At 42.2% G+C, this 24,088-nt stretch overlaps 1 protein-coding gene across 16 annotated transcripts in view; it reads right to left on the bottom strand.

Moving 5' to 3' along the window:
• The window catches only part of FHIT (fragile histidine triad diadenosine triphosphatase), a 1,583,000-nt gene that overhangs the window by 275,613 nt on the left and 1,283,299 nt on the right, over nt 1-24,088 (bottom strand). For all 16 annotated transcript variants that reach the window (XM_017343924.3, XM_002713411.5, XM_051852260.2 and 13 more), the window contains 2 exons: nt 20,184-20,329; nt 17,872-17,901 (listed from right to left, as the gene is read on the bottom strand). In XM_017343924.3, coding sequence (XP_017199413.1) covers nt 17,872-17,901; nt 20,184-20,329 — 176 coding nt within the window. The remainder of the gene's footprint in view (nt 1-17,871; nt 17,902-20,183; nt 20,330-24,088) is intronic.

The following is a 24,088-nucleotide window of genomic DNA, read 5'->3' as shown; positions in this document are numbered from 1 at the left end:
GATTAACATGCAAGCATGGTGGGTAACAGATATGAAAACAGTCAGTGTATGGTAAGCATACCAGGTGTGAAAATGGCCCCAACAGGTCATCACTTAGTTGAGAATATTAGCTCAGGGGCCAGCATTGTGGCATAGCACATAAAGTCATGCCCTGCGGTGCAAGCATCCCATATGGGCTCTGGTTTGTGTCCCAGCTGCTTCACTTCTGATCCAGCTCCCTGACAGTAGCCTGAGAAAAGCAGCAAAACATGGCCCAAGTGTTAGGGACCCTATTAGCCATGTGGGAGACCCAGACAAAGCTCTTGGCTCCTGGCTTCTGCCTGGCTCAGCCTTGGCCATTCCTACCATCTACAGATTGAACCAGCTGATGGAATGTCTTTCTGTCTCTCCCACTGTTCCTCACTTTCAAATAAATAAATAAATCACTTAAAAAAAAGAAATACTGGTTCAGAATTCATCTACAGGAGCTACTCTACCACTGACCAGGAGTCTTGAGGTTATTGAGATTACATGGCCCTAGTACCATCAACCAGATTCTTGCACTGTACTTGGTGAAGCCATCTTCATTTTCAAAAAGAATTTATTAGGGCCACTGCAATAAACACTGGTTCCTATGCTATTTGGATGTACCTACATGATTCCATAAAACACATTTAAGATACAAGAGCTACCCAAAAGACAATACTCAGCAGAGAATCAATCCAGATTGCTCAAGAAGTCTGAAAGACAACCAAAGGGCAATGATTTCTGGGACGTAGATCCTGGCTGCACAAGAAATAAACAAACTGGAGAAGAAAAAGCAAAATTTCTAACTGAGGTTATCTGACAGTGGAGTAAGTCAGTAAAAAGCCAGCTGGGCATTGTTAGACCAATTTGATACAGATTTACACAATGGATGCACCAACATTACAACTTTGAAGTATTAAAGATTGGTCAGTAGAAGATAATCATCCTAAAATTCAAAAAAAAAAAACAAATTTAATAAGTACTTGACACTTTAAAGTAAGTATGTTAGTTATGCTATTTACTAAGGATAAAGTGATGCTCACAAATCAAGTTATCACAAATTACACACTTACCGTGTCCATTAATGTAATGACCTTGGGTGTTGACTTATATTCTTCCTTAACCTAATGAGCAAGCTGAGTATAATCAATTAGGTTTGCAATTAAAAGTACAATTTATCTAACTCTGTGGCCCTACCTGTACGTCTTTATAACACTCAGGATACCATTGGGCGATGAACACAAACCCTTTGGCTGGGGCTATCTTTCTCTTTTTCTAAGCATTTCTATTATGTATAATTTATGAAACCTTAAACAGCTTGCCTATTTGTAAGTTTCAGCAAAATTTCACCAGGTTTCAACATGGAGTGTCAAGAGATAATTAGGACAGTTAGCAGTCATTTATCATTTCTCAGCTGGCTTTTCAAACTCTCACAGACTGCCTGTACAAATCCGTAAGCCAGTTCCATACAGACCACTAGGAAATCTCCTTTATCTTTGTGCAAATTGCTTTTGTAGTTTCCTGAAGTGAGCTGAAAGATGAGCCCATCCATTCCTGAAAATCTAGCCACTGGAGTGCTGTCAGGAAACAGCAAAGGCCAAGGTGGCAGATGAACTGCTACAGTGACTACAGGGTGACCCAACGCCATGGGCAGCTAAACTGCTGTGGGTTAGAAATGTACACCTAGCAGTGGAGCTTTGGGTTAGATTTCAGCAAACATCCACAGGACTCTACGAATATGCCAATCTGCACTTTACAGAACAAACATTGCCTAATCATCCACCTGAAATGAAAATCCAGTTCTGCACTGTGTCCACGGAAGAGAAAGGTTTTATTAAGCCTGAGCTGAAAAGGGACAACCACATGTTCTTTGGAGAGACTCATTTAAGTGATGGGGAAATATGGATGTTCTGTGTAATTTCATTTTGAATTGATTTATTTCTAAATGGGGGAAAATTGACACTTGGTGAAGAAAGTAAAAAGCACATCTGTGGGAAGAGCCAGCTACCCTCAGGTATAACCCAATTATTTGAACACAGGAAATAAGAACACAGGGCGGAGGGAACAAGGTCATCCAAGAAAGTCATTCCTTGCCATGAATACCTTCCTCTCTCCCTCCCAACAGACTCTCAGAAAAGTACAACTGACCCATATTTCCAGTTGATTTCCAACACCTAAATCTAATCTAAGCTCACTTTTTAGAAATTCAATAGTTATTCTCAATTAGATTGCAAAGCAAATTAAATCATAAATTTTTCGATCTCAGCCCTGGTTGTCACATTCCTAAAATACAACTTTGTTCCCTCCGGCACTTTATTTAAATCTCCAATGCCAAGCTCCAAAGCAAGTTATGGATTTGATAATTTGCTAATGTGGCCACAGTAATTGTTTTGAGCCATATTTATGATTTTATTGGATCTTACAACAATCAATAATAATCCAATGATGTCCCTGACTCTGGGGTTTTCTCACAGTCGACAAATGGGGCAGTGGATTCATTTTTAATGTACTCACTTAGCACTCTCTCCCTGTGAGAGAGACTCGTGCATATATTAATAGAGGCCAAGAAATGAATGACATTGGTGTGCATACTTTACTCTGAAGAATTAGCTGGAGGGTAAGATTTAATGTGAAAGAGAAAGGGGAGAAAAGACTAACAGGGCCCATCGTCTGCAGAGCCACCACCATTAAAGTTAATGGAATGACCATGTGGTCATGCACCAAAGGGAGCCTATCTGAAGTTAAGCTCTTCAAGGGCCATTGATTCCCAGGCTTTCACTCAGAAATCCCCGTTGGCTTGTGATGAGTATTGCAGATATGCCGAAGCACTTCGGAAACTGTTTACGCAAACTGCCAGTTAAGCATATTAAGGAGTAACACTAACTTCATATTTCAGAGCACTTGATTGAGTTGAGCACATCTTCTCTTGGAAGTACAAGCAAATTCAACTGCACCTGGTTTCAATGACACAGGACTTGATGGGACTGTCTAACTCCAAAGTCTAGAGGCGGTGCAGGCTTCAGGAATAGCTAACTCAACAACCCAGGAATGTCAGGAAGGATCCAGTTATTTTTCTGTCTCAGCCTCAGCAACTGCTTCATTCTAAGGAAGATTGCCCTAGAAATCAAGATGGCTGCCAGTGGCTGGCATTCACCTGATGTCTTGTTCACAAGCACAAGTGGAAAGGCATCCCTTTCACAATCAATGCATACAAGGCCTCCATGACACTGGGATCAACCATCCCTGGAGTTCAGGAAAGCCTATAGCTCACACAATCAGAGCAGAGAACGGGTTTACAAAAGGATTGGAGAAACAACAGACCCTGGGCCAAATTTGGTCTACCACCTGCTTTTATAAATAAAGTTTTATTGGAATATAGCCACGGCCATTTGTGCAAACTCATTTACATACAGTCTATGGCTGTTATTGTACTACACAGACAGTTGTATAATTGTGACACAGACCATCTGGGCCTCACAACCCAACATGTCCCCTGCTTGCTTTTTACAAAAGAAGTTTGCCAAACCCTTACTTACATCAAACAAGGATTGCACCTGGAGATAAAGATGGATTCAAAACCACCCTAACTTCCTGGATGCTAATTATGGGAAGGTATAAAAAGTAGGTAAAGGGACAACCATAGTCCCCATTATAGATAAGAGACCAAATCACTCGGGTTCTAGAAAAGCAGACTTAGATAAGGATACTGATTATACACACATGTGAAATCTATATTGCAAACGGAATTAAAATTTCTTATCACTGTGTACAAGGCCTCCTATAACCGCTCCCATGCCTACCTCTTCAAAATTTTCTGATGACACCCATCTCCCCACCCTAAATTCCTGCCTCGAAGTCTTCAAAAAATTTCACGCCATGTGCCAACCTCGTGCCCCCTGTTCCTTTGTGCAGAAGTCTGTCTCTTCCCCAACTCTTCAACTGGCTAAGTTCTGTCATTTCTTCGGTAGACTTGTCTTGACCTCCAAATCTAAAAGAGACACAGAACTTTAATTTCTCTTCCCCCATATGCTCATCTCATAGCACCTTTCTAATACCACCACAACTCTGCAACATTCTGTCTGCTCCTTGGCTGTCATGGATGACTACGAGCCAAGAGTTGTTCATTGGTGGCCTCCCTTCTGCTGTATCCAAAGGCCTGATAGCACCTAGCACATAACAGGCACTCAATAAACCCTGAGAAAAGTGTTTATGAATTAAAGAACTACTATAATAGTCTCTGCCTTCCCATCTTACAGTATTTATTTCAAAGACTATCTTTAAATATAGGAACTATATACCTCATTTTTCCTTTGGTCTCCCAGGGCCTGTGATGATACCAAAAATATAAAAGGAGCTGGAAGAACAAGTAAAGAAGGAACTTCCTCTGTTAGTAAGGAATCCTCAACATCAACTACAGACCAAAGCTGTTTGGAACTGGAAGCACCTACCTGACAGTTCTTAGAGCCCTCCAACAGGGAAGCCGACAAAGGACAGATGTAAATGCCTCAAGGGCGACTATGTATAGGGTAGTGGATAATCCTAGAGAACTTCCAAGATCACTTGCCCCTGTGGATTCTCTCAATTATCCTCTGCTCTGAGCTGCTTCCTCAAGAGTGAGATTCATCCACAATCATCTGATGATGGAGCTGAACTTGGAATCACATTTATTCCTTCCATGGCTGAACAGTTTCCTCAAAATTGTATCACTAGAACATGATTACATCTGGGAATTTATACCACTTTCAATCAATAGATAAACTGAAATGGAAATAAAAGCCCCTCATGACTTATTTTTCAGGAAAGAAAACATGATAAGAAAATACTTTTGTCAGGGAACAGGTTCTGATATATAGACTCTAGAGTACAAGACATGAACATCAGGATGAACAGATTTTCTCATGACATAAAATAATATTTGGTGCATTCGCTTAATGCACTCAGTGATGTTTATTCTTCTCAAACACATTAGGCAAGGCCAACATTTTAAACAACTCCAAGTTTATATTTCATATCAGGAACAACACATCTTAGGTAAAAGAGCAAACTACCAAGCACAGAAACGGGAGTTTTCATTACTATAATGAAATGATATGATGTTCATGCTCAAGTGGCCCAGGATTCCAAGCCACTGTGTTTTGTTCTTCTTCCCTTAGGCTTGAAATTAATCTAACTCAGAAATCTTCTAGAGATATGGAGAAGGGATTAGGATTGGGGCCTTACTGCTGTGGGCAACTCAGGCCCCACCTGGGCGTGTTCTAAGTTCTTGTCTTCACACATGAAAAAATTCAAGGAGGAGATCAAAAGGGCACAGGAAAGCAGGATTTACGGGGAGGGATGGTACTTCATCAGGTGTGAGTGCAGACACCCCATCTTCATGAGGAAGCAAGAGCTGCTGCCTCCACATGTGGGAATGTCTTTTTATAGGGTAGTTTGAATACTTCAGTGGACCCCTCTTTGTTTTTAGCAATCTTGGAAGTGTCATGACATCTCACAGATGTGGGGCTAGATCACACACATACTCATCCCTAGGAAGGTGTCAGGGAATCTGGGAACTAAGGCTCAGGTGCATGATGGGGAATAGGTGTGCTGAGAATAAAGCCATGTTGGATCAGTCTGAAAGTGGGAGGCATTTGAGGGTGCAGGGTTATGGCACAGATGCTGCTGGCAGTCTCCTCTCTCCCTCACTCACTGGCTCCTTGCCTGCCCACATCACTGTAACGTGTAAAGACAGAATTTCAAAATTGCCCTTCTCCAACACTAACACAATTCACATAGAGTGGGAGTGGTAGGAGACCGATTTCTTACAGTGTTTGACTTAGTGGCTAATAGGGATTCACACCCCCACTATTTTTCATTCAAAAACCTTCTGAAGGACATTATTCTAATTCTTCCATGTCTCTGGCTCTGTGGGTTGCTGTGTGTGTTCTTCATTAAGCTGCTTTCCATTGGACTCAGGCTCAGCCATCAAATCCTTACTTTTCCAGCTACTTTTTCCATCTTCAGAATACTTTATTAATGGCCTTGGCACAGAGGGCCAAGAGTCCCAGAAACTAACTGAATAATGCAAGATGAATACAGAGTCAGAATCATATATAGGACATCTGGACCAAGAACCAAAATGGGTTTAAAGTAAAATAGTACTTCAAAAATCTGAGTAACCATCAGAATAAAATGAGCTTTTCAGAATCTATTTGATAGGCTCTCTTCCAAGAATTTAAATATAGGAGATATGAGGCCTAGTGATGTGCTAAAGATAATAAAGCAAAAAGAATTAATTTTAACAGTCATTTCTTAATGGAAGGAAATTCCTCAGACGGGCCTCATATGAAAAAAAAAAAAACAAAACTATGCAGTAGGTATACTTTATACATACACAGACAAACTCAAAAATAGGAATGGGAGCAGGCATTTAACCTGGGATTTCAGATGCCAATTAGGATACCCATGTCCCACACTGGGGCTCAATTTCCAGCTCCAGTCCAGCTCCTGACTCCAGATTCCTGCTACTGCAGACCCTGGGAAGCATCAGTAATGGCTCTAGTATCTGAATTTCTGCTACACACATGGGAAATCTGGATTGAGTTTCCAGCGCCCAACTTCAGCTCTCCAAGACTTGCATTTGCATGGAGCTCTCTCTCTACCTCTCAAATTAATAAGTACTTTCACAAACTAAGAAGGATATTTACAAATATACATAATATAATCCATAAGCAGGTATACAATACTTAATTTCAAATTAACATTACAGAGTTGAAGTCCCCTGGGTATTTTTAGCATCCAATACTGGGCTCCTTCAATTCCCTCCCTCCACCTGGAGACCATTTCAACTCCATTTGTGTTCGCTTCTCCAAGAAACATATAGATCTGCAGGTTTAAAACCTGTATATATAGCCTGTAAGCTATTTTAATGTTTGATTACTTTTAGGTATTAACTCCTGAAGCAAAAGTTTGTAACAACTGGATCTGATTCAACTGAGATGCCCAATTTCCAGGAAGGCACATGTTCTTCTATGGACTCTCACCTCCCGGTCTGTACTTAGGATGTCATATAGCCTGTAACAAATGGTTCATCTACTGTGGCTGAACTGCCACTTGTATTTGGTTAAAAGTAATGAATCCTTTTAACATGAGTAATCAGGCTGTTTATTTTACCTGTTTGTACAGAATTGATAGTTCGACCATTCCAAATATTTAGGAATCACAGCACTAACATTGTGAAGTTAGAATGTACTGATTACAAGGCACTTAGAAAATTTTATATGTAATATCCAAGCTTTGAAACACACACAGCAAAACAGCAAGAGAGAAAAAGCAATTCCTTTAATGCTTATTTATTGAGCACCTAGTATCCCAGACCACATGATGGTGGCAATAACTGGCCCTATTTTATATCAACATGGTAAAATTTTGACTCTGAATAATAACACCTTATATTTAGATAGTATTCTAGGGTCTACAGAACATTTTGACTTTCACAAGGTATTTCATTTCATGGTGTTTAAGTAGAAATCCCAACCTCTGAGCTTCAAGTGTATAACAAGTCTACTGGAACAAATAAAACACTGACATTAAGAAAGTATCCACCTTTTGTACTACCTTCTCCATTACAAATGACAAAATAAATTTAAAAACAAAATATCCACTTTTCTATATGTCAGGGCCTTCAACTACTTAGAATTTTTTTTTTTTTAGCACTAATACAAATCAAACATCTAGAACATACAATTCTACGCTAAATTGATATACATCAAAAAGGGAGCATTTAGGTTAGTTCACCTTCACCTACATACTGAAGTTAAACAGGAAAAGCCCTCTGGAAGTTTTTAATTTTTAAGCATTTTAAAAAAAAATTATTTGAAAGAGGGATTGTCTGCTGCTTCACTCCCCAAATGCCTGCAACATTCAGTGCTGGGGCAGATCAAAGGCAGGAGCCCAAAACTCCAGCCAGGACTTCCATATGGTAGCAGGGACCCAAAATCTGCTGCTTCCCATGAACTGCATGTAGCAAAGCTGGATCAGAAGCAGAGGAGCTAAGACGTGAATCAGGCTCTCTGACACAGGATGCCATCAGCCCAAGTGGCAACCTAACCACTGTGCCAAACACTTCTGCCTCGACACTTTCAGAGAGCCAAGTTTATTCCAAGCAGAGAACAAGAATTCAGATTCATCTGTATTGAGGGTTGACAAAACAGTTAGTATTCCTTTCCTTGATTAACTTTGACATTGCTTACTAGATACACAGTGTTTTTAGGAACAGCCAGGTGGTATAAGAAAGAGCAAGGTTTCGGGATGGGCCTGAGTTTGAATCTCAGCTCTCTCATCTGTGAACTTGCTTTCTTGTGTGGCACTTCACTCCTGGACACTTTGGTTTATCCAAGTGAAAAACATTAATGCCAGATTTTTTGGGTTGTGAGAATGCAATGGAAGCTTTAAAACCAAGAGCAAACATTTATTAAGCCTTTACTATGTACCAAGTCTTGCTTTAATGGTATTCACAGGCACTGATCCATGTGGTCCTTACAACACCCCTAGAGGGTAAGATACCACTAAAATTCCTGTTTGATAAAATTACACAAGGATGCTAGGGCTCAGAAAGGTTAACTTGCACAGCCTGAGGGTGACACAACGCAGTCTGCTCCAGAATCCTCCTTACTCATCAGTATGCACTAACTGCCCTGCACTCATGCCACCCCATACTCACTCCATGTTTCCCCCAGCCCCTCTACTTTACTTACCTATGAGTTGATGAGAACACAAAAAAAATATAAATTAGAATATGGAAACACCAGAAAGGTTGGTTAATATATTTTTTTAAGATTTATTTATTTGAAAGTCAGAGTTGCACAGAGAGAGGCAGAGATAAAGAGAGAGAGAGAGAGTTCCTCCAACCAATGATTCACTCCTCAACTGGCCACAACTGCTGGAGCTGCATTGATCTGAAGCCTAGAGCCAGGAGCCTCCTCTGGGTCTCCCACATGGTTTCAGGGACCCAAGGACTTAGGCCATCCTCCACTGCCTTCCCAGGCCATAGCAGAGAGGTTCGGAAGTGGAGCAGCTGAGTCTTGCAATGCTCCCATAGGGGATGCCAACACTTCAGGTCAGGGTGTTAACCCGCTACACCACAGAACCAGCCCCAGTTAATGTTTCTTTCAATGCTCTGACTCAACAGGCATCATGCAAATCAAAATTGACTGATTAGAAGTTGAAAACTTCAGTGTTTGAGTACCTACTTAGGAGAGAGCTTGAAGATCAGAAGGAAAGAGGGAAGCTCCCCAAGGAAGACAGGCAGGCTCTTGGCCCATTTTCCTGCACAGAGGTAGGGGCCAAGAGTTTTGATCCCAAGTCACCAGCAGTGAAAGGGCAATGCTGAGATATATACATGTCAGAGGCAAAGGACTTGGTGTGGGGAAATTAGGCACAGGAGGCAATTCAAAGATGGTGGCTGAAGGGAAAGTAGGCACACGTGGCAATTCAAAGATGGCGCCCAAAGGAAGAAAGGTGGGCGGTGTCCAAAGTCATTTACCACCAAAGCTGATTGGCCACGCAGCATCAGGGGAGGTGACAACTGATGATGAGTGTACAGACATATGGCTGGTCCTGTAAAAAGTCAACCCGTAAAATGACCTTTTAAGTAATTGGTTGGTCCTTAAGCCCTGCCCCAGTAATCATGTGGTCTTGTGCTTTAAAAGGCTTTGCCATGTGCCAATAAACGGAGTTCTTGCTTGCTTGACTTGACTCCCCGCTGCGTCTGATTGTCTCCGGGATCAGGAGGCTAAGGAACGGGCGAGCGGCGCACTTACCTTTCTTAGGACCCAGCCCATCCTCGTTCGGGTGGACTAAGACCCAGCAACTTGGTGCCTCACTAGCCCTGAAAGGCATCCACACCTGAGTGCAGACACAAACCCATCCCTTGAACACCATTGTTGCTTTCAGTTTACCAAAACATCAGTCAAATTGGATTCATTATGGGATGAGAGATGCAAATTGTAAGGCAATTCCATGAGATAAAAGCTATTTCTTCCTAAATATACTAATTCTTCTGGCAGTAAATACATGTATTAGGCATAAACATTGGCAAGGCACTCTTCATCATGGCTTTAATCAGAGGATAAAAGTCCTACGGCAAATTGCAGCTCTCCTAAAATTTCTTTTCAGATGAAAATAATAAATAACAGTCCAAATCCTTTTCATTCTCAAGGTATGGGCTCCTCCTCTCCATGCGTACAGTCTGTCTGAGGAGCTGTTTGGGTTGGAGAGCAGCAGGCTCTGTGCAGATTCCTCTACAAAGGCCTCTTAGCACTCTCTGGGAAGCAGCCTTGCCCTGGACTGAAGAATGCGTCAGGATCACCTGAGCTGTCCTGGGATCCATAATGAACTGGCATGGGACCTACTGAACTGGCATGGGGCAAGCAGGATTCTGTGCTGTGAAAACCTGCTCCGAGTAACTGTGGAGTACACTGTCAGTGTATCATCTCCACTTATTGCCACTGGAACACACAACACAGACGAAGTATATGAAACAAGAGGGTCATTTCCCCCAATCCCAATCAATAAGGTAGATTAATCTATTTTTCACGGGTCATTTTTTATAATAGTCTCAAGTAAGACCTTTCCAGCACAAGTCATTGGATCAGAGGAAAGTTTTCTCAGCAATTTTAAGCCAATACCCAATAATTAACAGTGAGAAAATTCAGTGTATATTAGTTAAATGCACTTAGCAGAACTACAACCTATCCCAACGCAAGGGACATCTTCCTAAAGCCCAGCTTTACTCTATTTTATGGATGAGAAAACTGAGGTTAAGATTAATTTTAAGAAACTCACATAAAGCCACAAGGGCAGTATGTGGCAGGGCGGAGATGTGAGCCACAATTTGAGGATTCTGATTTAAGATGCCAAGCACACGTCTAGACTATAGGCAATCACCACAACACATGCTATTCATGTTAACTACCTTTACTATAGCACAATACAATAGATAGGGTTTCCCTACTTGACAAAATGAGAAGACAGCTGCCCAGAGATGTTGAGGCTAGCCCAAAACTAAATCCATAATAAGTTACAGAGCTAACACTTCTCAGAATCCTCTGAATGATGTCCAAGTATCAGATTTCATTATGAGCTCAAATGGCTGCCACATGAAGGAAGCTACAACATCACCAAATCCCCGTGTCACATGGAATCTCTATATTAGAGTCACAGAAACTGAACTTTTGTGAACAGAACATCCAAAAATATATTAAACCACATTTCTTCAAAGATATTCTTCTGGAGCAATGTGAAAAGTAATGGTTACTATCTCAACAATTATTAAGAGACACCTCCGTCTGCATTAATGCCATAAAATTAAATCAGTAAGCAGTAGATTCAAGCATCATAAACACAAAAGAATGTAACCCAACATATTCCAGAAATTGTTCTTATGAGATTGGAGATTATCTGCCTGGCATAAATCACTCTCTTTAATCTACTTCAAGAACTCTTCCCTCCAAAGGCAAGCACAGTGATTGCTCCCAAAGATAGTTCACATTAAACTTACTGAGCAGTACCCCTTGACAAAGAATAAATACAGCTTGAACAGTTTGATTAGGTGGAACTGCATTTTGTAGTAAGATTTGGGTACTTGATCAGTGAAAACTTTGCTCTTTGGTGTGCCTAGAATATGGGAAATTTTTGATAGAAATTCCAAACTCTGATCCCTGGTTACATAGTGAAAATCAAATGTGAAGTACACATCATTTGTTCTTTCATGTTAACCATGTCTGAAACTTAGGAATAGAGATTTATACTATGAAGCAAACCTGTATTATCATCTCTACTCTCCCTATGGAAAAAAATCCACAGGAAATGTATATTTTATTCACCTACTAGTTTCACAGCTAACACTTCTACAAAAATACAGATTAACCAAAGAAATGCATAACCAGTGTATTTAATTTTAAGTTTCATGTAACATAGGAACATTCATAAAGGCCCAAAGAAACAGAGAAAGCCTGTAGTTTGATGGACAGTTACGCAGAAGCATGATTACAGGACAAAAGGGCTTGGTCTGACAGTGACAAAGTAGGGAGAGCTTGACCAGGCCTTCAGGCTCCAATTGTTCTTGACCTCAAGCCTCAGGCAGGTGGGCGCTGGAACGAGGATCTCATGATCTCAAGGCTGTAGGTCAAAGAATTCTTTGATGGTCAATTCAGGGGACAAAGTCAGCAGAAGACCCGAGAGTCAGCATTGATTCTGCGATTTTCTCATTTTCTTTTCTCTCTAAATACTCAGTGCCAGAGTCCCCTATGTTAGGACAGCACATTCTGAGCCCCATCATCAAAATCAGCAAAGCCCAGGTTCTCATGAAGCTTAATTTTTTTTAAGATTTATTTATTTTAAAGCCAGAGTTACACAGGGAGAGAAAAAACATACACACACACACACGCACACACACAGAGAGAGAGAGAGAGAGAGAGAGAGAGAAAGAAAGAATTTTCTATTGGTTCACTCCCTAGATGGCTGCACCAGCTAGAGCTGCGTCAGGCTGAAGCCAGGAACCAGGAGCTTCATCTGGGTCTCCCGTGAGGGTGGCAAGGGCCCAAACACTTGAGCCATCCTGTGTTGTTTTTCCTAGGCCATTTTGCAGGGAGTTGGATTGGAAGTGGAGCAGCCGGAACAAGAATCTGAGTCTATATGGGATCCTGGCATCACAGGCAATGGTTTTACTCTCTATGCCAATGCCAGCCCAGCTTATATTCTTTTTTAAAAAATACTTTTCTGGGGGCCAGCACCATAGCACAGCAGGTTAAAGCCTTGGCCTGAAGCGCCAGCATCCCATATGGGCACCAGTTCTAGTCCTGGCTGCTCCTCTTCTGCTGTGGCCTGGGAAAGCAGAGGAGGATGGCACAAGTCTTTGGGCCCCTACACCTGCATGGGAGACCCTGAAGAAGCTCCTGGCTCCTGGCTCCAGATCAGCGCAGCTCCAGCCATTGCAGCCATCTGGGGAGTGAACCAGAGGATAGAAGTCCTCTCTCTGTGTCTCTACCTCTCTCTGTAACCCTGTCTTTCAAATAAATAACATAAATCTTTTAAAAAAAACTTATCTATTTATTTTATTCATTATTTGAAAGGGGGGGGGGGAGGGAGAGAGAGAGAGAGAGAGATGTCCTCTCCAGTGGTTTACTCTCCAAATGGCAGCAAGAGCTGGGGTTCATCTAGCCCAAAGAGAGGGGCTTGGAACTCCATCCACGTCTCCCACATGGATGTCGGGAGCCCAACCTGGGTCATCTTTCACTGCCTTCCAAGGTGAATTAGCAAGCAGCTGGGTTGAAAGCGGTGCAGCCAGGACTCAAACTGGCTCATATATGGGATGCTGTCCACAGCCAGCAGCCTAACCACTGTGTCACAACAGCCCTGACACCTACATTCGTGAGACAGAGCTACAGGAACATAAACACATCAACAATAAGTTTCCAGTAAACTGGAAACTGCAGAAGGCAGCAGGATAGGAAGTAAGAGGTTTTAGGGGGATTGCTGTAGGAAAGCGATCGGGGAAGGCTGATGCGAGGGGCCGCAGGTCTGAGAGAGAAGAAAGATTGTTTCTCAAGCCGGCAGGATATCCAAATTGCTGCAATGATCGTCTGGCGGACGGCAGTGCTCTCCTCCCTTTCAACCCCACAAGGAGAGCTAATAATCAATGGTGAACTAAGAGGTCACGTTTCCACTTCGATATTTCCCTTTTCCTGCTACAACCACCTGGCTGAGTGGGTCAGGCCACCCCTGTTCTTTGCAAAGCAGAATTGAAAGCTCCTGAAACAAAGAAGCCTGAAGTAGCCTCGTGTTCAAGAGGCTACCTCAGCGGTGCCCCTTCATTAACAGAACAACACTTGCTGCAGGGGAAAAGCCCATTACCAGGCTCACCGCTATTACCACCCAGCAGGAGACAGGCACGGTTTCGAACCCAGGCATCAGGCGAATCACAAGCAGAGGTGAAGATGAAGAGAACAGTCCATGGACTTCCCGTGGCAGGCTGTCAGACCTTGCCTGAACACGCGCGGCTGTGTGAATTTCAAAATACGAAAGGCTCCCAGTCTTGCACTGTAGTTTTTCAGAACTGGACAGCTGCATTTAAAGATGCTGCTTTGTCCCTGGGAGCAGCTGGTGACTCTGACTTCCATGGGTCATGGCTGTGCGGCTCTCATCACTCATTGTAGAATGAGTACTCACACTCTGCAAAGAATTGCAGAGCTTGTACCCTTAACAGTGAAGATTCCCAAGCCTCCAGCAGAGCATTCTAAATCAAGAGATTTATCCTAAGAACTGCAAATCAACTTTTGGTTGTTGCTTAACTAACACCAAAGTTCATTTTCATCAAGGCCATGTAAGGTTCACACTTGAAAACACATAGATGACACAACTTCAGATATATATATACTTGGTTTAAAAGAACAGAATTCAAAAGGTCACTGTCAACTGAGGTTTTATGTATGTACATGTGATGGTTTTCTTGAAGCCATTTTATTTCATAATTGATGTGGAATAGCACCACTAGGAACAGAATTTGTTGCTGTGGGTTAGGCCATCACTTACAGTGCCTTTGAGGCCCCGCTACTCCACATCAGATCTAGCTTCTTGCTAACATGCTTGAGAAAGCAACAGAACCATGGTCCAAGCAGTAATGAACCTGCCACCCATATGGGAGACCCAAGCTCCTGGCTCCACCCTGACCTGATCATGGCTATATGGCCACTGGAGAAGGGAATCAGCAGATGGAAGATCTCTCTCAATCTCAATCTCAATCTCTCAAATTAAAAAAAAAAAAAAACTTTTATTTATTCATTTATTTGAAATGCAGAGTTAGAGAGAGAGAGAGCTATCTTCCATCAGCTGGTTCACTCCCCAGATGGCCACAGTGGCCAGAGCTGGGCCTATCAGAAGCCAGGAGCCAGGAGCTTCTCCCAGGTCTCCCATGTGGGTGCAGGGGCCCAAGTACTTGGGCCCTCTCCTACTGCTTTCCCAGACCGCAGCAGAGAGCTTGATAGGAAGAGGAGTAGCTGGGACATGAGTAAGCTATTATATGGGAGCTGGCACCAAAGGCAGATAGCCTACTACGCCATAGTGCCAGTCCCTCAATTTTTTATTAAATTGTAAAAAAGAAGGAAGGAAGAATCCACTAATTCCTATTAGGGGAATTCTGGGATCAGGAAACAATTGAAGGATATTCCCAATATATACAATCTGGTGATTAAAAAAATTTAAACTTTTTTGAAAAAAAAATCAAATTAAGATAATAATAATGATGGTAATATCCAATTAAAAGTTCATACATAAGTGCTATATGTTAAGAATCCATTACCACCACCTTCAAAGTTAACAGAAATATCAAAAATGTTAGCCACAGAGTTGGAACACCAAAACATAATTGCTGAGTCAAATGCTGAGTCAGCAATTTAAGACAACAGTTATTACACCCACTTCTCACATCAGAGTGCCGAGGTTTGATTCGGAGCTCTGACGCCTGCCTCCAGTTTCCTGCTAATACAGATCCTGGCAGTCAGCAGCGATGGCCCCAATAACGGGGTTCGCGCCACTCACATAGGAGATATGGATTGGGTTCCTACCTCTCAGCTTGGCCTGGCCTAGCTGTGGCCATTATGGGTATAGGAGGAGTGAATTAGCAAGTGAGTATATTCTCTCTCTCCCCTTGTCTATCTCCTTCTCAAACAGTTAATGCTTTTAATTACTATAGGAGGAAGAGAGTCCCTTGCCATGGTTCTCAGCCCTGCAAGAATCAATATTTGTTTTTAACTGTGTTATCATTTTTAATCAAGAGATAATTTAGATACCATAAAATCCACCTTTATAAAGTATACAGTCCCGTGGCTTCTAGTGTATTCACAATGCTGCACAACCATCACCACTCTCTAATTCCACTCCATCTTCATCACCCCAAATGGAAACCCATAGCCATTGCAGTCAATCCCGACACCCTCTTTCCCCCAGACCCTGGAGACCCCCTCACCTACTTTCCGACTCTATTGAAGCTTGTTTGTATAGTAATATTTTTAATGTCTCCCCTAGAACTGTGAAATGAAATCTTCAGCTCATATAACCTATCCACATAAACGTTAGCCAGCTTTATTATGTGCGTATGATCACTGTGCACACGCCACTTAACATGGTTTGCAGTCTTCCCATTCACCAGCGAGGGCTCCACAGTGTCATTTTCAATGACTGAAGGAATTCCATCAACTACACAGTGTATAATGCATCTAACTATTCCACAGAGTCAGAATTTAAATTTGAATGCCGATTTTTAGATAATCGGGTAACTGGGTTTAAACATTTATGTTTATATTTCAAAAACTGCTTTCATAAAGAAGCCACTGGCATGCCATCCGTTTTCAGTTGTCTACAGCTTTGAGAGCCTGGCCTGGGAGACTCTGTGCCTCTGAACACACCATGTATTTTAGAGTAATGCGAGACTAGTTCATTCTATCCTAAGGAATTTTATAGCCCTTTTGGTGGCAGTCCCTAAGGGATATACAATCCTCCAAGGTGCTTTGCAGAAATTCTATTTTAAAAGCTCCATACCTCTAATCCTCCACCTGCGGTGCCAGCACCCTGGGTTCTAGTCCCGGTTGGGGCACTGGATTCTGTCCTGTTTGCTCCTCTTCCAGTCCAACTCTCTGCTGTGGCCTGGGAAGGCAGTGGAGGATGGCCCAAGTGCTTGGGCCCTGCACCTGCATGGGAGACCAGGAGGAGGTGCCTGGCTCCTGGCTTGGATCCATGCAGCATGCCGGCCACATTGCGCTAGCCATTGCGGCCATTTTGGGGTGAACCAATGGAAAGGAAGACCTTTCTCTCTGTCTCTCTCTCTCTCACTGTCTAACTCTGCCTGTCAAAAAAAAAAAAAAAAAAGGGTCTATACCTGCTGTGTTTAAACATTACAGTCAATGCAGATTCAGGGGGAGAAGAATTGTTTCCTGGCATTGTTTGGTATGGAGTGATATTCTCTTACATCCAGCCTCATAGCCATAAAACTTTATCTCACAAAGTGTAATGTTAGCATCTCAGTCTGACTTGCTTCTGCTTTCTTGTATCAAATAATAAAATTAATAATAATAATAAAAAATAAGAAGTATTTTCTAGAAATGATGTTTGCACAGGCCCTAACTGCCTAGGAATTTGCATTTGTATAAAAAGGACTAAAGCCCAGTTTCACAATCAGCCAAGATCTCAGTCTTTTATTTTACTTTTATTATGGAAGCCAGGGCAGTCCTAATAAATCCTCCTTCCCATGCCCAGCAGACTTAAAAACCCATTTTTGAGCTCTACTGACTCCATTAGTCTTGAACTTTGGTATTAAATACCTATGGAGGAAAAGAGGAGGAGAAGAGATGACAAGAAGGGGAACAGTAAGAGGCACAGGGCCATGAGGGAAGGGAGACACACAATGCTCATTCCTTGAAGAACGAGGCAAAAGCCGACTGTACGAAGAATCTATCATGTCTCAAAGACCGCCTTGCCCAAGGCTTAGCATGGGATTCACAGAATGCGTACCATGCTTGTGTGCTATTTCCTAGACACTACCGTACATGAACCCCTCTGACTTCAGCTCTGTTTTAGGACTCCATGATTTAGTCTCTGTTTTAGTGGTTGCACGATAATAATTTTATGACAAAAGGTAAATGTCTTGTAAACTAATGGGAAACATACTGTTTGGGGCAGCTGATAAGGTCAGGATTTGTGGCTGCCACACAGAGGGTCTCTCTGACCTCAACGATGACATAACAAAACAGCAGTGTGCCACAAATGACTCATGATTTTCTCAGTTCTCTCAATTGACTCCTATTAATATATATGCACATCATAAGCACTCACCTTCACAGTCTGTCCAGCTTCAGGACCATCCTAGAAGCAGAAAGAAAAAAAAAAAAAACAACAGAGGTGAGAACAGAGAGAGATGGCACCTGCTGCTTATTCAGAAATATTGCCCATTAATAATTCAGATCCAATTTCATTGTGCGTTAATTTATAGTATCTCATGGGGACCATTCTCTTCAAATGCATGGGTCCAGACAGTTCTCCATTTCCGCCCAAGAATAAGTGAGAAGTTATGTATAAAAATCCTATAAATTATCCAGTGATCCAACCCCCTTGCTACTTTTCATGCTCTTTGCTCTTGGCTATGGTTTTAATTGCATTAAAGAGGGCTGAACATGTTTGGGGAGGTGAAATATCATACTTTTTGGTTATCTTTAAATCAGTTCTGGTTTAATTAATGACTGATTACTTTAGTTTCTACTCAGCAAGTCTGCAGTAGATGTAATTTATTATGTAAGAATACAGAGGAATTCATCTGGGCAGAGGCCTCTCTTAGTATTCTGAACTTGGCAAAAAAAACAGGAGCATTCACTGTAGTTGAGCCTCTTTCCCCTTCAGGTCTTTCTGAAGCCCAACAAATCTACTGGCTTAGCTGAAAATGAGCAAGCCTGCCTGGTCACCAGCCATGACACAAAGGAAACACAAGTGCTTAGACGGTGTAAGAGCAAAACATGCACTGTCTCTACAGTGAGAAAATGCAAAATGGAATTAGGACTCCACGGCTTTGGCCAGGTGTTTGTACCTCAATGAAACTGACTAATGAGGCAAGAAGGTAGACTGTGCTGTGGCAAGGGTTAAGCAGAACTATGGGCATCCATGGTTTTTCAACTTGGAGTCACAGCCCACTAGTATGTCATGTCACTGACTTAACAGCTGCAACTAGCCTTAAAAAACAGAATAATTCAGAACATAACAGAACAAGAAGTATCAGAAGGTCCAGAATGGGTAAACACTGTATTATGAAATTCTGGGTTCCTTTATCTACATGTATAGGAATAGGATACATGGTTGTGAAATAGATGTATATATTATGGTGAGTTACAGTAAAACAAACAGAAACTTTAACAACACTATATATATGAAAGAATTCTAAGAACTATGCACAAGTCAGTTCTTCCATTTATTGAATTAACTCTATTAAGTCATGTTAGTTAACCAACACTGGTCATTTCCTATAAATACAACTTATGTCTTCCATTTCATTAAACACTGATAGATATTTTCATCTATTTTCCTTCAGCTGGTCTTCCTGGAAACATAATTTCCAACATTTGTTTGACAAATATACTTGGAATTGAATAATCTGCCTTTAAGTAACTCAACAGTTTTGACATATAAATACACACAAACACACCAAGTATTTTGGGGAAAGTTCACATATTCTCAACACAGGCAAGACAGTACATAAGAAATAAAAAATTTGAGAGGTGGATTAGCATGTTGAGTCACAGCCTTTATAACCTGAAAACACTGGCTTTCTTTATTCTCTTTGAAGGTCTATGGGACAAAACTGGAGGAGAAGAAGGATGGTAAACATTCAGTTTAACTAAAGAGCTAAGTGCAGAGTCTATGCATCTTGGAATAATCTATTTATTTCCACAGGACAATTGCATAGTCATCAGATTTCAGAGCCAGAAAGGACATTATTTATGAACTGATACCCAGACCGTTCTATAGAGCCTCTGAAAGGGGTAATGACAAGCTCCTAATGACTCACTCAATTCCTAACTGATGATTCTCATGGACCTTCTCCTCCCAACCTGACCACTGTTGGTCCGACCTCTGCGTAAAGAGCTCCAGTGGCTGGGGGTCTGATTTCTTTACCAGGCCAAGCAAGTCATTCTGCAGGCAGACCTACCTCTGAGGATCACTGCTGCTTGAATTAAAAGTAGGGAAAAGAAAAGCCACGTGAGGGCGAGGCACAAACTGCACATCACTGCTCCCCTGGAACTACACAGGAGGGCTCGGTCCATGCACTGCTCAAAATGCTTTTACCACGGAATAAAAATGACCTGTCAAGCCCCAGTTCCAGTAAAAGATCTGGAGTGTCTTCATGTCCATTTAATCTCAAGTCCAACATCCCCACCTGCTTTATAAACAGCACTAAAGCATTACCTTGAGTGACATCTCAATAGTGCATTCTGGGGCTGAGGAACAGAAGGGCTGCTTTGGACTTGTCCACCTTTTCCTGCTACTACCTAAGACGCAGAAACCACAGCTTCCTTCCTGGGGCCAGGGCAGGAGTAAAGAGCTCAATGCTAGGATTTGAAAAGGGAGAAAAGTCATTTCTGAGTAATATGTGCACTCACCTGAATGGAAAAGGTGAGCGAGGTCCCTTGGAAATGCTTTTCCACCACTGTCCCAACTCTCTGAGTTGCCTGGAACAAATCAGCCACTTCATCAGGTCGCAGGTCCCGGAAGCGCTCCACTGGCCGCAGTGGGCACACAAGGACATCTACAGAAGATCTGTTAAGGCATACTCTGAACCATACAGCTGAGTCCCCTTGGCCCAAGGCCCAAACACTCAGAGACAAACACCTGCCAACCATTGTAACCAAAGAGCTAAAAGAGAGCTGAGAAACACGGATAGTTATGTTTTAATAGAGAAGCTGTGCCATGCAAAAGAATTCCTTTTTTTAGAAAACTTTTATTTAATAAATATAAATTTCAAAAGTACAACTTTTGGATTACAGTGGTTTTCCCCCCGTCACTACCCTCCACCCACAAACCATCTCATCTCCTACTCCCTCTCCCATCCCTTCTTTATTAAGATTCATTTTTAATTAACTTTATATACAGAAGATCAACTCTATATTAAGTAAAGGTTTCAACAGATTGTACCCACACAGACACACAAAGTATAAAGTACTGTTTGAAGACTAGTTATACCATTAATTCTCATAGTACAGCACATTAAGGACAGAGGTCCTACATAGGGAGCAAGTGCACAGTGACTGCCGTTGTTGATTTAACAACTGACCCTCTTATTTATGATGTCAATAATCACCCAAGGCTCTTGTCATGAGCTGCCAAGGCTATGGAAGCCTCTTGAGTTTGCCAACTCCAATCTTATTTATTTTTTATTTTTTTTTATTTATTTTTATTTATTTATTTATTTTTTTTTTTTTTGGACAGGCAGAGTGGATAGAGTCAGAGAGAGAGAGAAAAGTCTTCCTTTGCCGTTGGTTCACCCTCAAATGGCCGCTGCGGCTTGCGCGCTGCGGCTGGCCACCGCGCTGATCCGATGGCAGGAGCCAGGTGCTTTTCCTGGTCTCCCATGGGGTGCAGGGCCCAAGTACTTGGGCCATCCTCCACTGCACTCCCTGGCCACAGCAGAGAGCTGGCCTGGAAATGGGGCAACCGGGACAGAATCCGGCGCCCTGACCGGAACTAGAACCCAGTGTGCCGGCGCCGCAAGGTGGAGGATTAGCCTAGTGAGCCGCAGTGCCGGCCACTCCAATCTTATTTAGACAAGGCCATGGTCAAAGTGGGAGTTCTTTCCTCCCTTCAGAGAAAGGTATCTCCTTCTTTGATGGCCTGTTCTTTCCACTGGGATCTCAATCAGAGATTGTTTCATTTAGGTCATTTTTCGCCAGAGTGTCTCAGGCATGGAAAGTCAAGGATTCCTTTTAAGACAATGGGATGTTAGCATATAGACAGACTCAAGTGCTTACTGAGATAATTGTCCCAGGAGGCAAGATCTCTTCTGCACCATTACTGTCTAAGTCCTCTTCTCCAGCTCTGTCCCCTCCAGCAGCCAAATGTACTAGCTTGGGAAAGCAACTGGAGTAATCCGTTGGCTTCTCTAGGTATAGCACCACGATTAAAATCTTAACCTTATTTTTTTTTTTCAGAGTAACAAGAGAAATTTGGAATGCATACAGCATAGTAGTTGTTTATTTTTACAAGGAGTGTAGTCATTCTGAGAATGTTTGGAAAACCTCATCTATAATTAAGAGATGTGCCATGTGATTAAGCAATTTATGACAAGGGTTCCCCAGACTCCTTACACAGAATCCAAGAAGACATTGGAGGTAAATCATTAATGAAAAGGGTTGCTTGCTTATACAAAGCCACATCAATGCCTTCTACAAGTTAACATAGGCAACATATTTATGGTGTGGATTTGAGTAAACATAAAGATTTTGAAGAAAAGAATGTAACTTTGAACCCTTATTCCTAGCAAATGAGAATTCACTATTAAATCATCTTAAGCATTTCAGCCCCTTTTGTATTTGAACCTATAAGGTAGGTGTATACACATATAGGCTTCCAAACATGTGTGTATCTGTGTGTGTACATATATTATACATTCAACATTACGTATCAGACACCCACAGAAGAAAAAAACACAGTGTTAGACTTACTTCTGTTTCTTTTTTCTTGTTGTTTTTAGAAAGCATACTTTTGCCTGGAGCTAAGCATCAAAAGGGCAGCATAAAAGCCCAATCCTGAGATTGCTAGTCTCACCAGAATACCAAGCACTTTAGTCCCTTGTGCCACTGGTGGAACTCAGGGCCCAGGGAAAAGCACCGTGCCCAGGGGAAGTGCTGGGTGGGTCCAATTTCCCTAAGAGAGGGGGCCAAGTAAAGAGGCCAAGTAAAGGGGCAAAGTAATTTTGCTCATCATCAGGAAACTCACATCTATGGCAAACTCAGAACAGGGGCATTGTTTAATCTGAGTCTATTTTTTCAAGAGAGTGGAAGGGAGGCCTTCACCCACAGGGCATCAGATACTTAAAAAGATAATTATCCTTCCTTGGCTGGGTTGCTTTATTATCATGGGTCAATGAACCGTTTAGAAATGAGGGATTTCCTTTTATTTCCTTTTAGCAGATGGCCAGCCTCCACACCCTCCTGAGTTACTTTCCTTTGATCAAAAGGCCGCTTCCCCATCTTCCTCCTCCTACTTTAATTTACACCCTCCCTTAGGCCCTGACTTCACCAAGTCTCAGCAAGACGACAATCATAGAGGCTTCCAACAACATCCTGACCTGCTGCGCTAGCTCTGCCTAAACACAGCAACTACGTGGAGAAGAGCATTTTACCTCAACACCCACTTCCTGAGAAAGCCAGCAGAATGAATCTGACCGCCTCTGAATTCAGTGTAAATTTCCTCGCTTCAATGACATCCAAGAGTTGTTTTGTGATGATGTTGTTTATTCAGTGCTATAAAACCTTGTTTTTGGGTTTTGCTTTGCCTGATGCTAAGGACTGGTTTGATCTAATATTCAACAAGTCAAAATGCTTAGGAAATGAAACGAAAATGACTGAATTGACCAGATGCTTTGTCCTGTGTACTCCCAGCCCAGGGACACAGTACCATACGCATTTATTACTTTTAATTACCATGTATAACAGTAATTCAACATGTCTTTAAAAAGTTGAACAGGCCTAATATATTCTCACTTAGGGGAATGTTTTTAGCAGCCTATTTGTGCAACAACGTCCAAATACTATATATTCCCTGGAACCAAGCGTTTTGTTAAGAAGTCATCTTATGTGTGTATTACACACGCATTGCTGAGCAAGTGATAACGAACAACACTGTGGGTAAGTATTTGGCAAAGAAGTTAAAATGTCACTGGTGATGCCCACATCTCATATTCGAGGGCCTGGGTTTGAGTTCTGGCTCTGCTTACCATTCTAGCTTCTGGCTCACATACACTGTAGGAGTCAGAAACTGATGGCTTGGGGAACTGGGTCCCTACCACCCACGTGGGAAATCTAGATAGGAGTTTGAGGCTCTTGGCTTCAGCATGGCCCAGCCTTGGATGATACAGGCATTTGGGCAGTAAAGCAGCAGATACAAGATCTCTGTCTGTCTCTGTCTCCCCGCCTTATAAATAAAATGAAAAATAAGAAAGAAGGACTTTTAGGGATGCTTACTTGGCATATGTTGGTTTGAGTGATCACTATGTTTGTTTGACTGCCACCTAGAAGATGGGCAAAGAAGCATCTTACCCTAGAAGTGACTGCAAGGGTGGACTCCACAGGGCTCCACCAGGAGATGCACAGATCTTGAATCCCACAGGGTTGGCTTCTGGATTCCCCGGTGCTCTGTGAATGGTTCAGTTGGCCAGTAGCACATTCACCACTGAACGTGTTCCTTGTGCCAGAGGATTAACCAACTCCCCTCAGTCTCTTTAAAATCAAAGCAGAAAAGATCCTACCTCACCACATGCTACATACATCCTGGCTCTTGCCTACCTACC

The sequence above is a fragment of the Oryctolagus cuniculus genome, chromosome 10, assembly GCF_964237555.1.
Source record: "Oryctolagus cuniculus chromosome 10, mOryCun1.1, whole genome shotgun sequence".
Classification (NCBI taxonomy): Eukaryota; Metazoa; Chordata; class Mammalia; order Lagomorpha; family Leporidae; genus Oryctolagus; species Oryctolagus cuniculus.
Note: the sequence above shows the minus strand (reverse complement) of the source record. Positions and strands in the feature narration are given on the sequence as shown.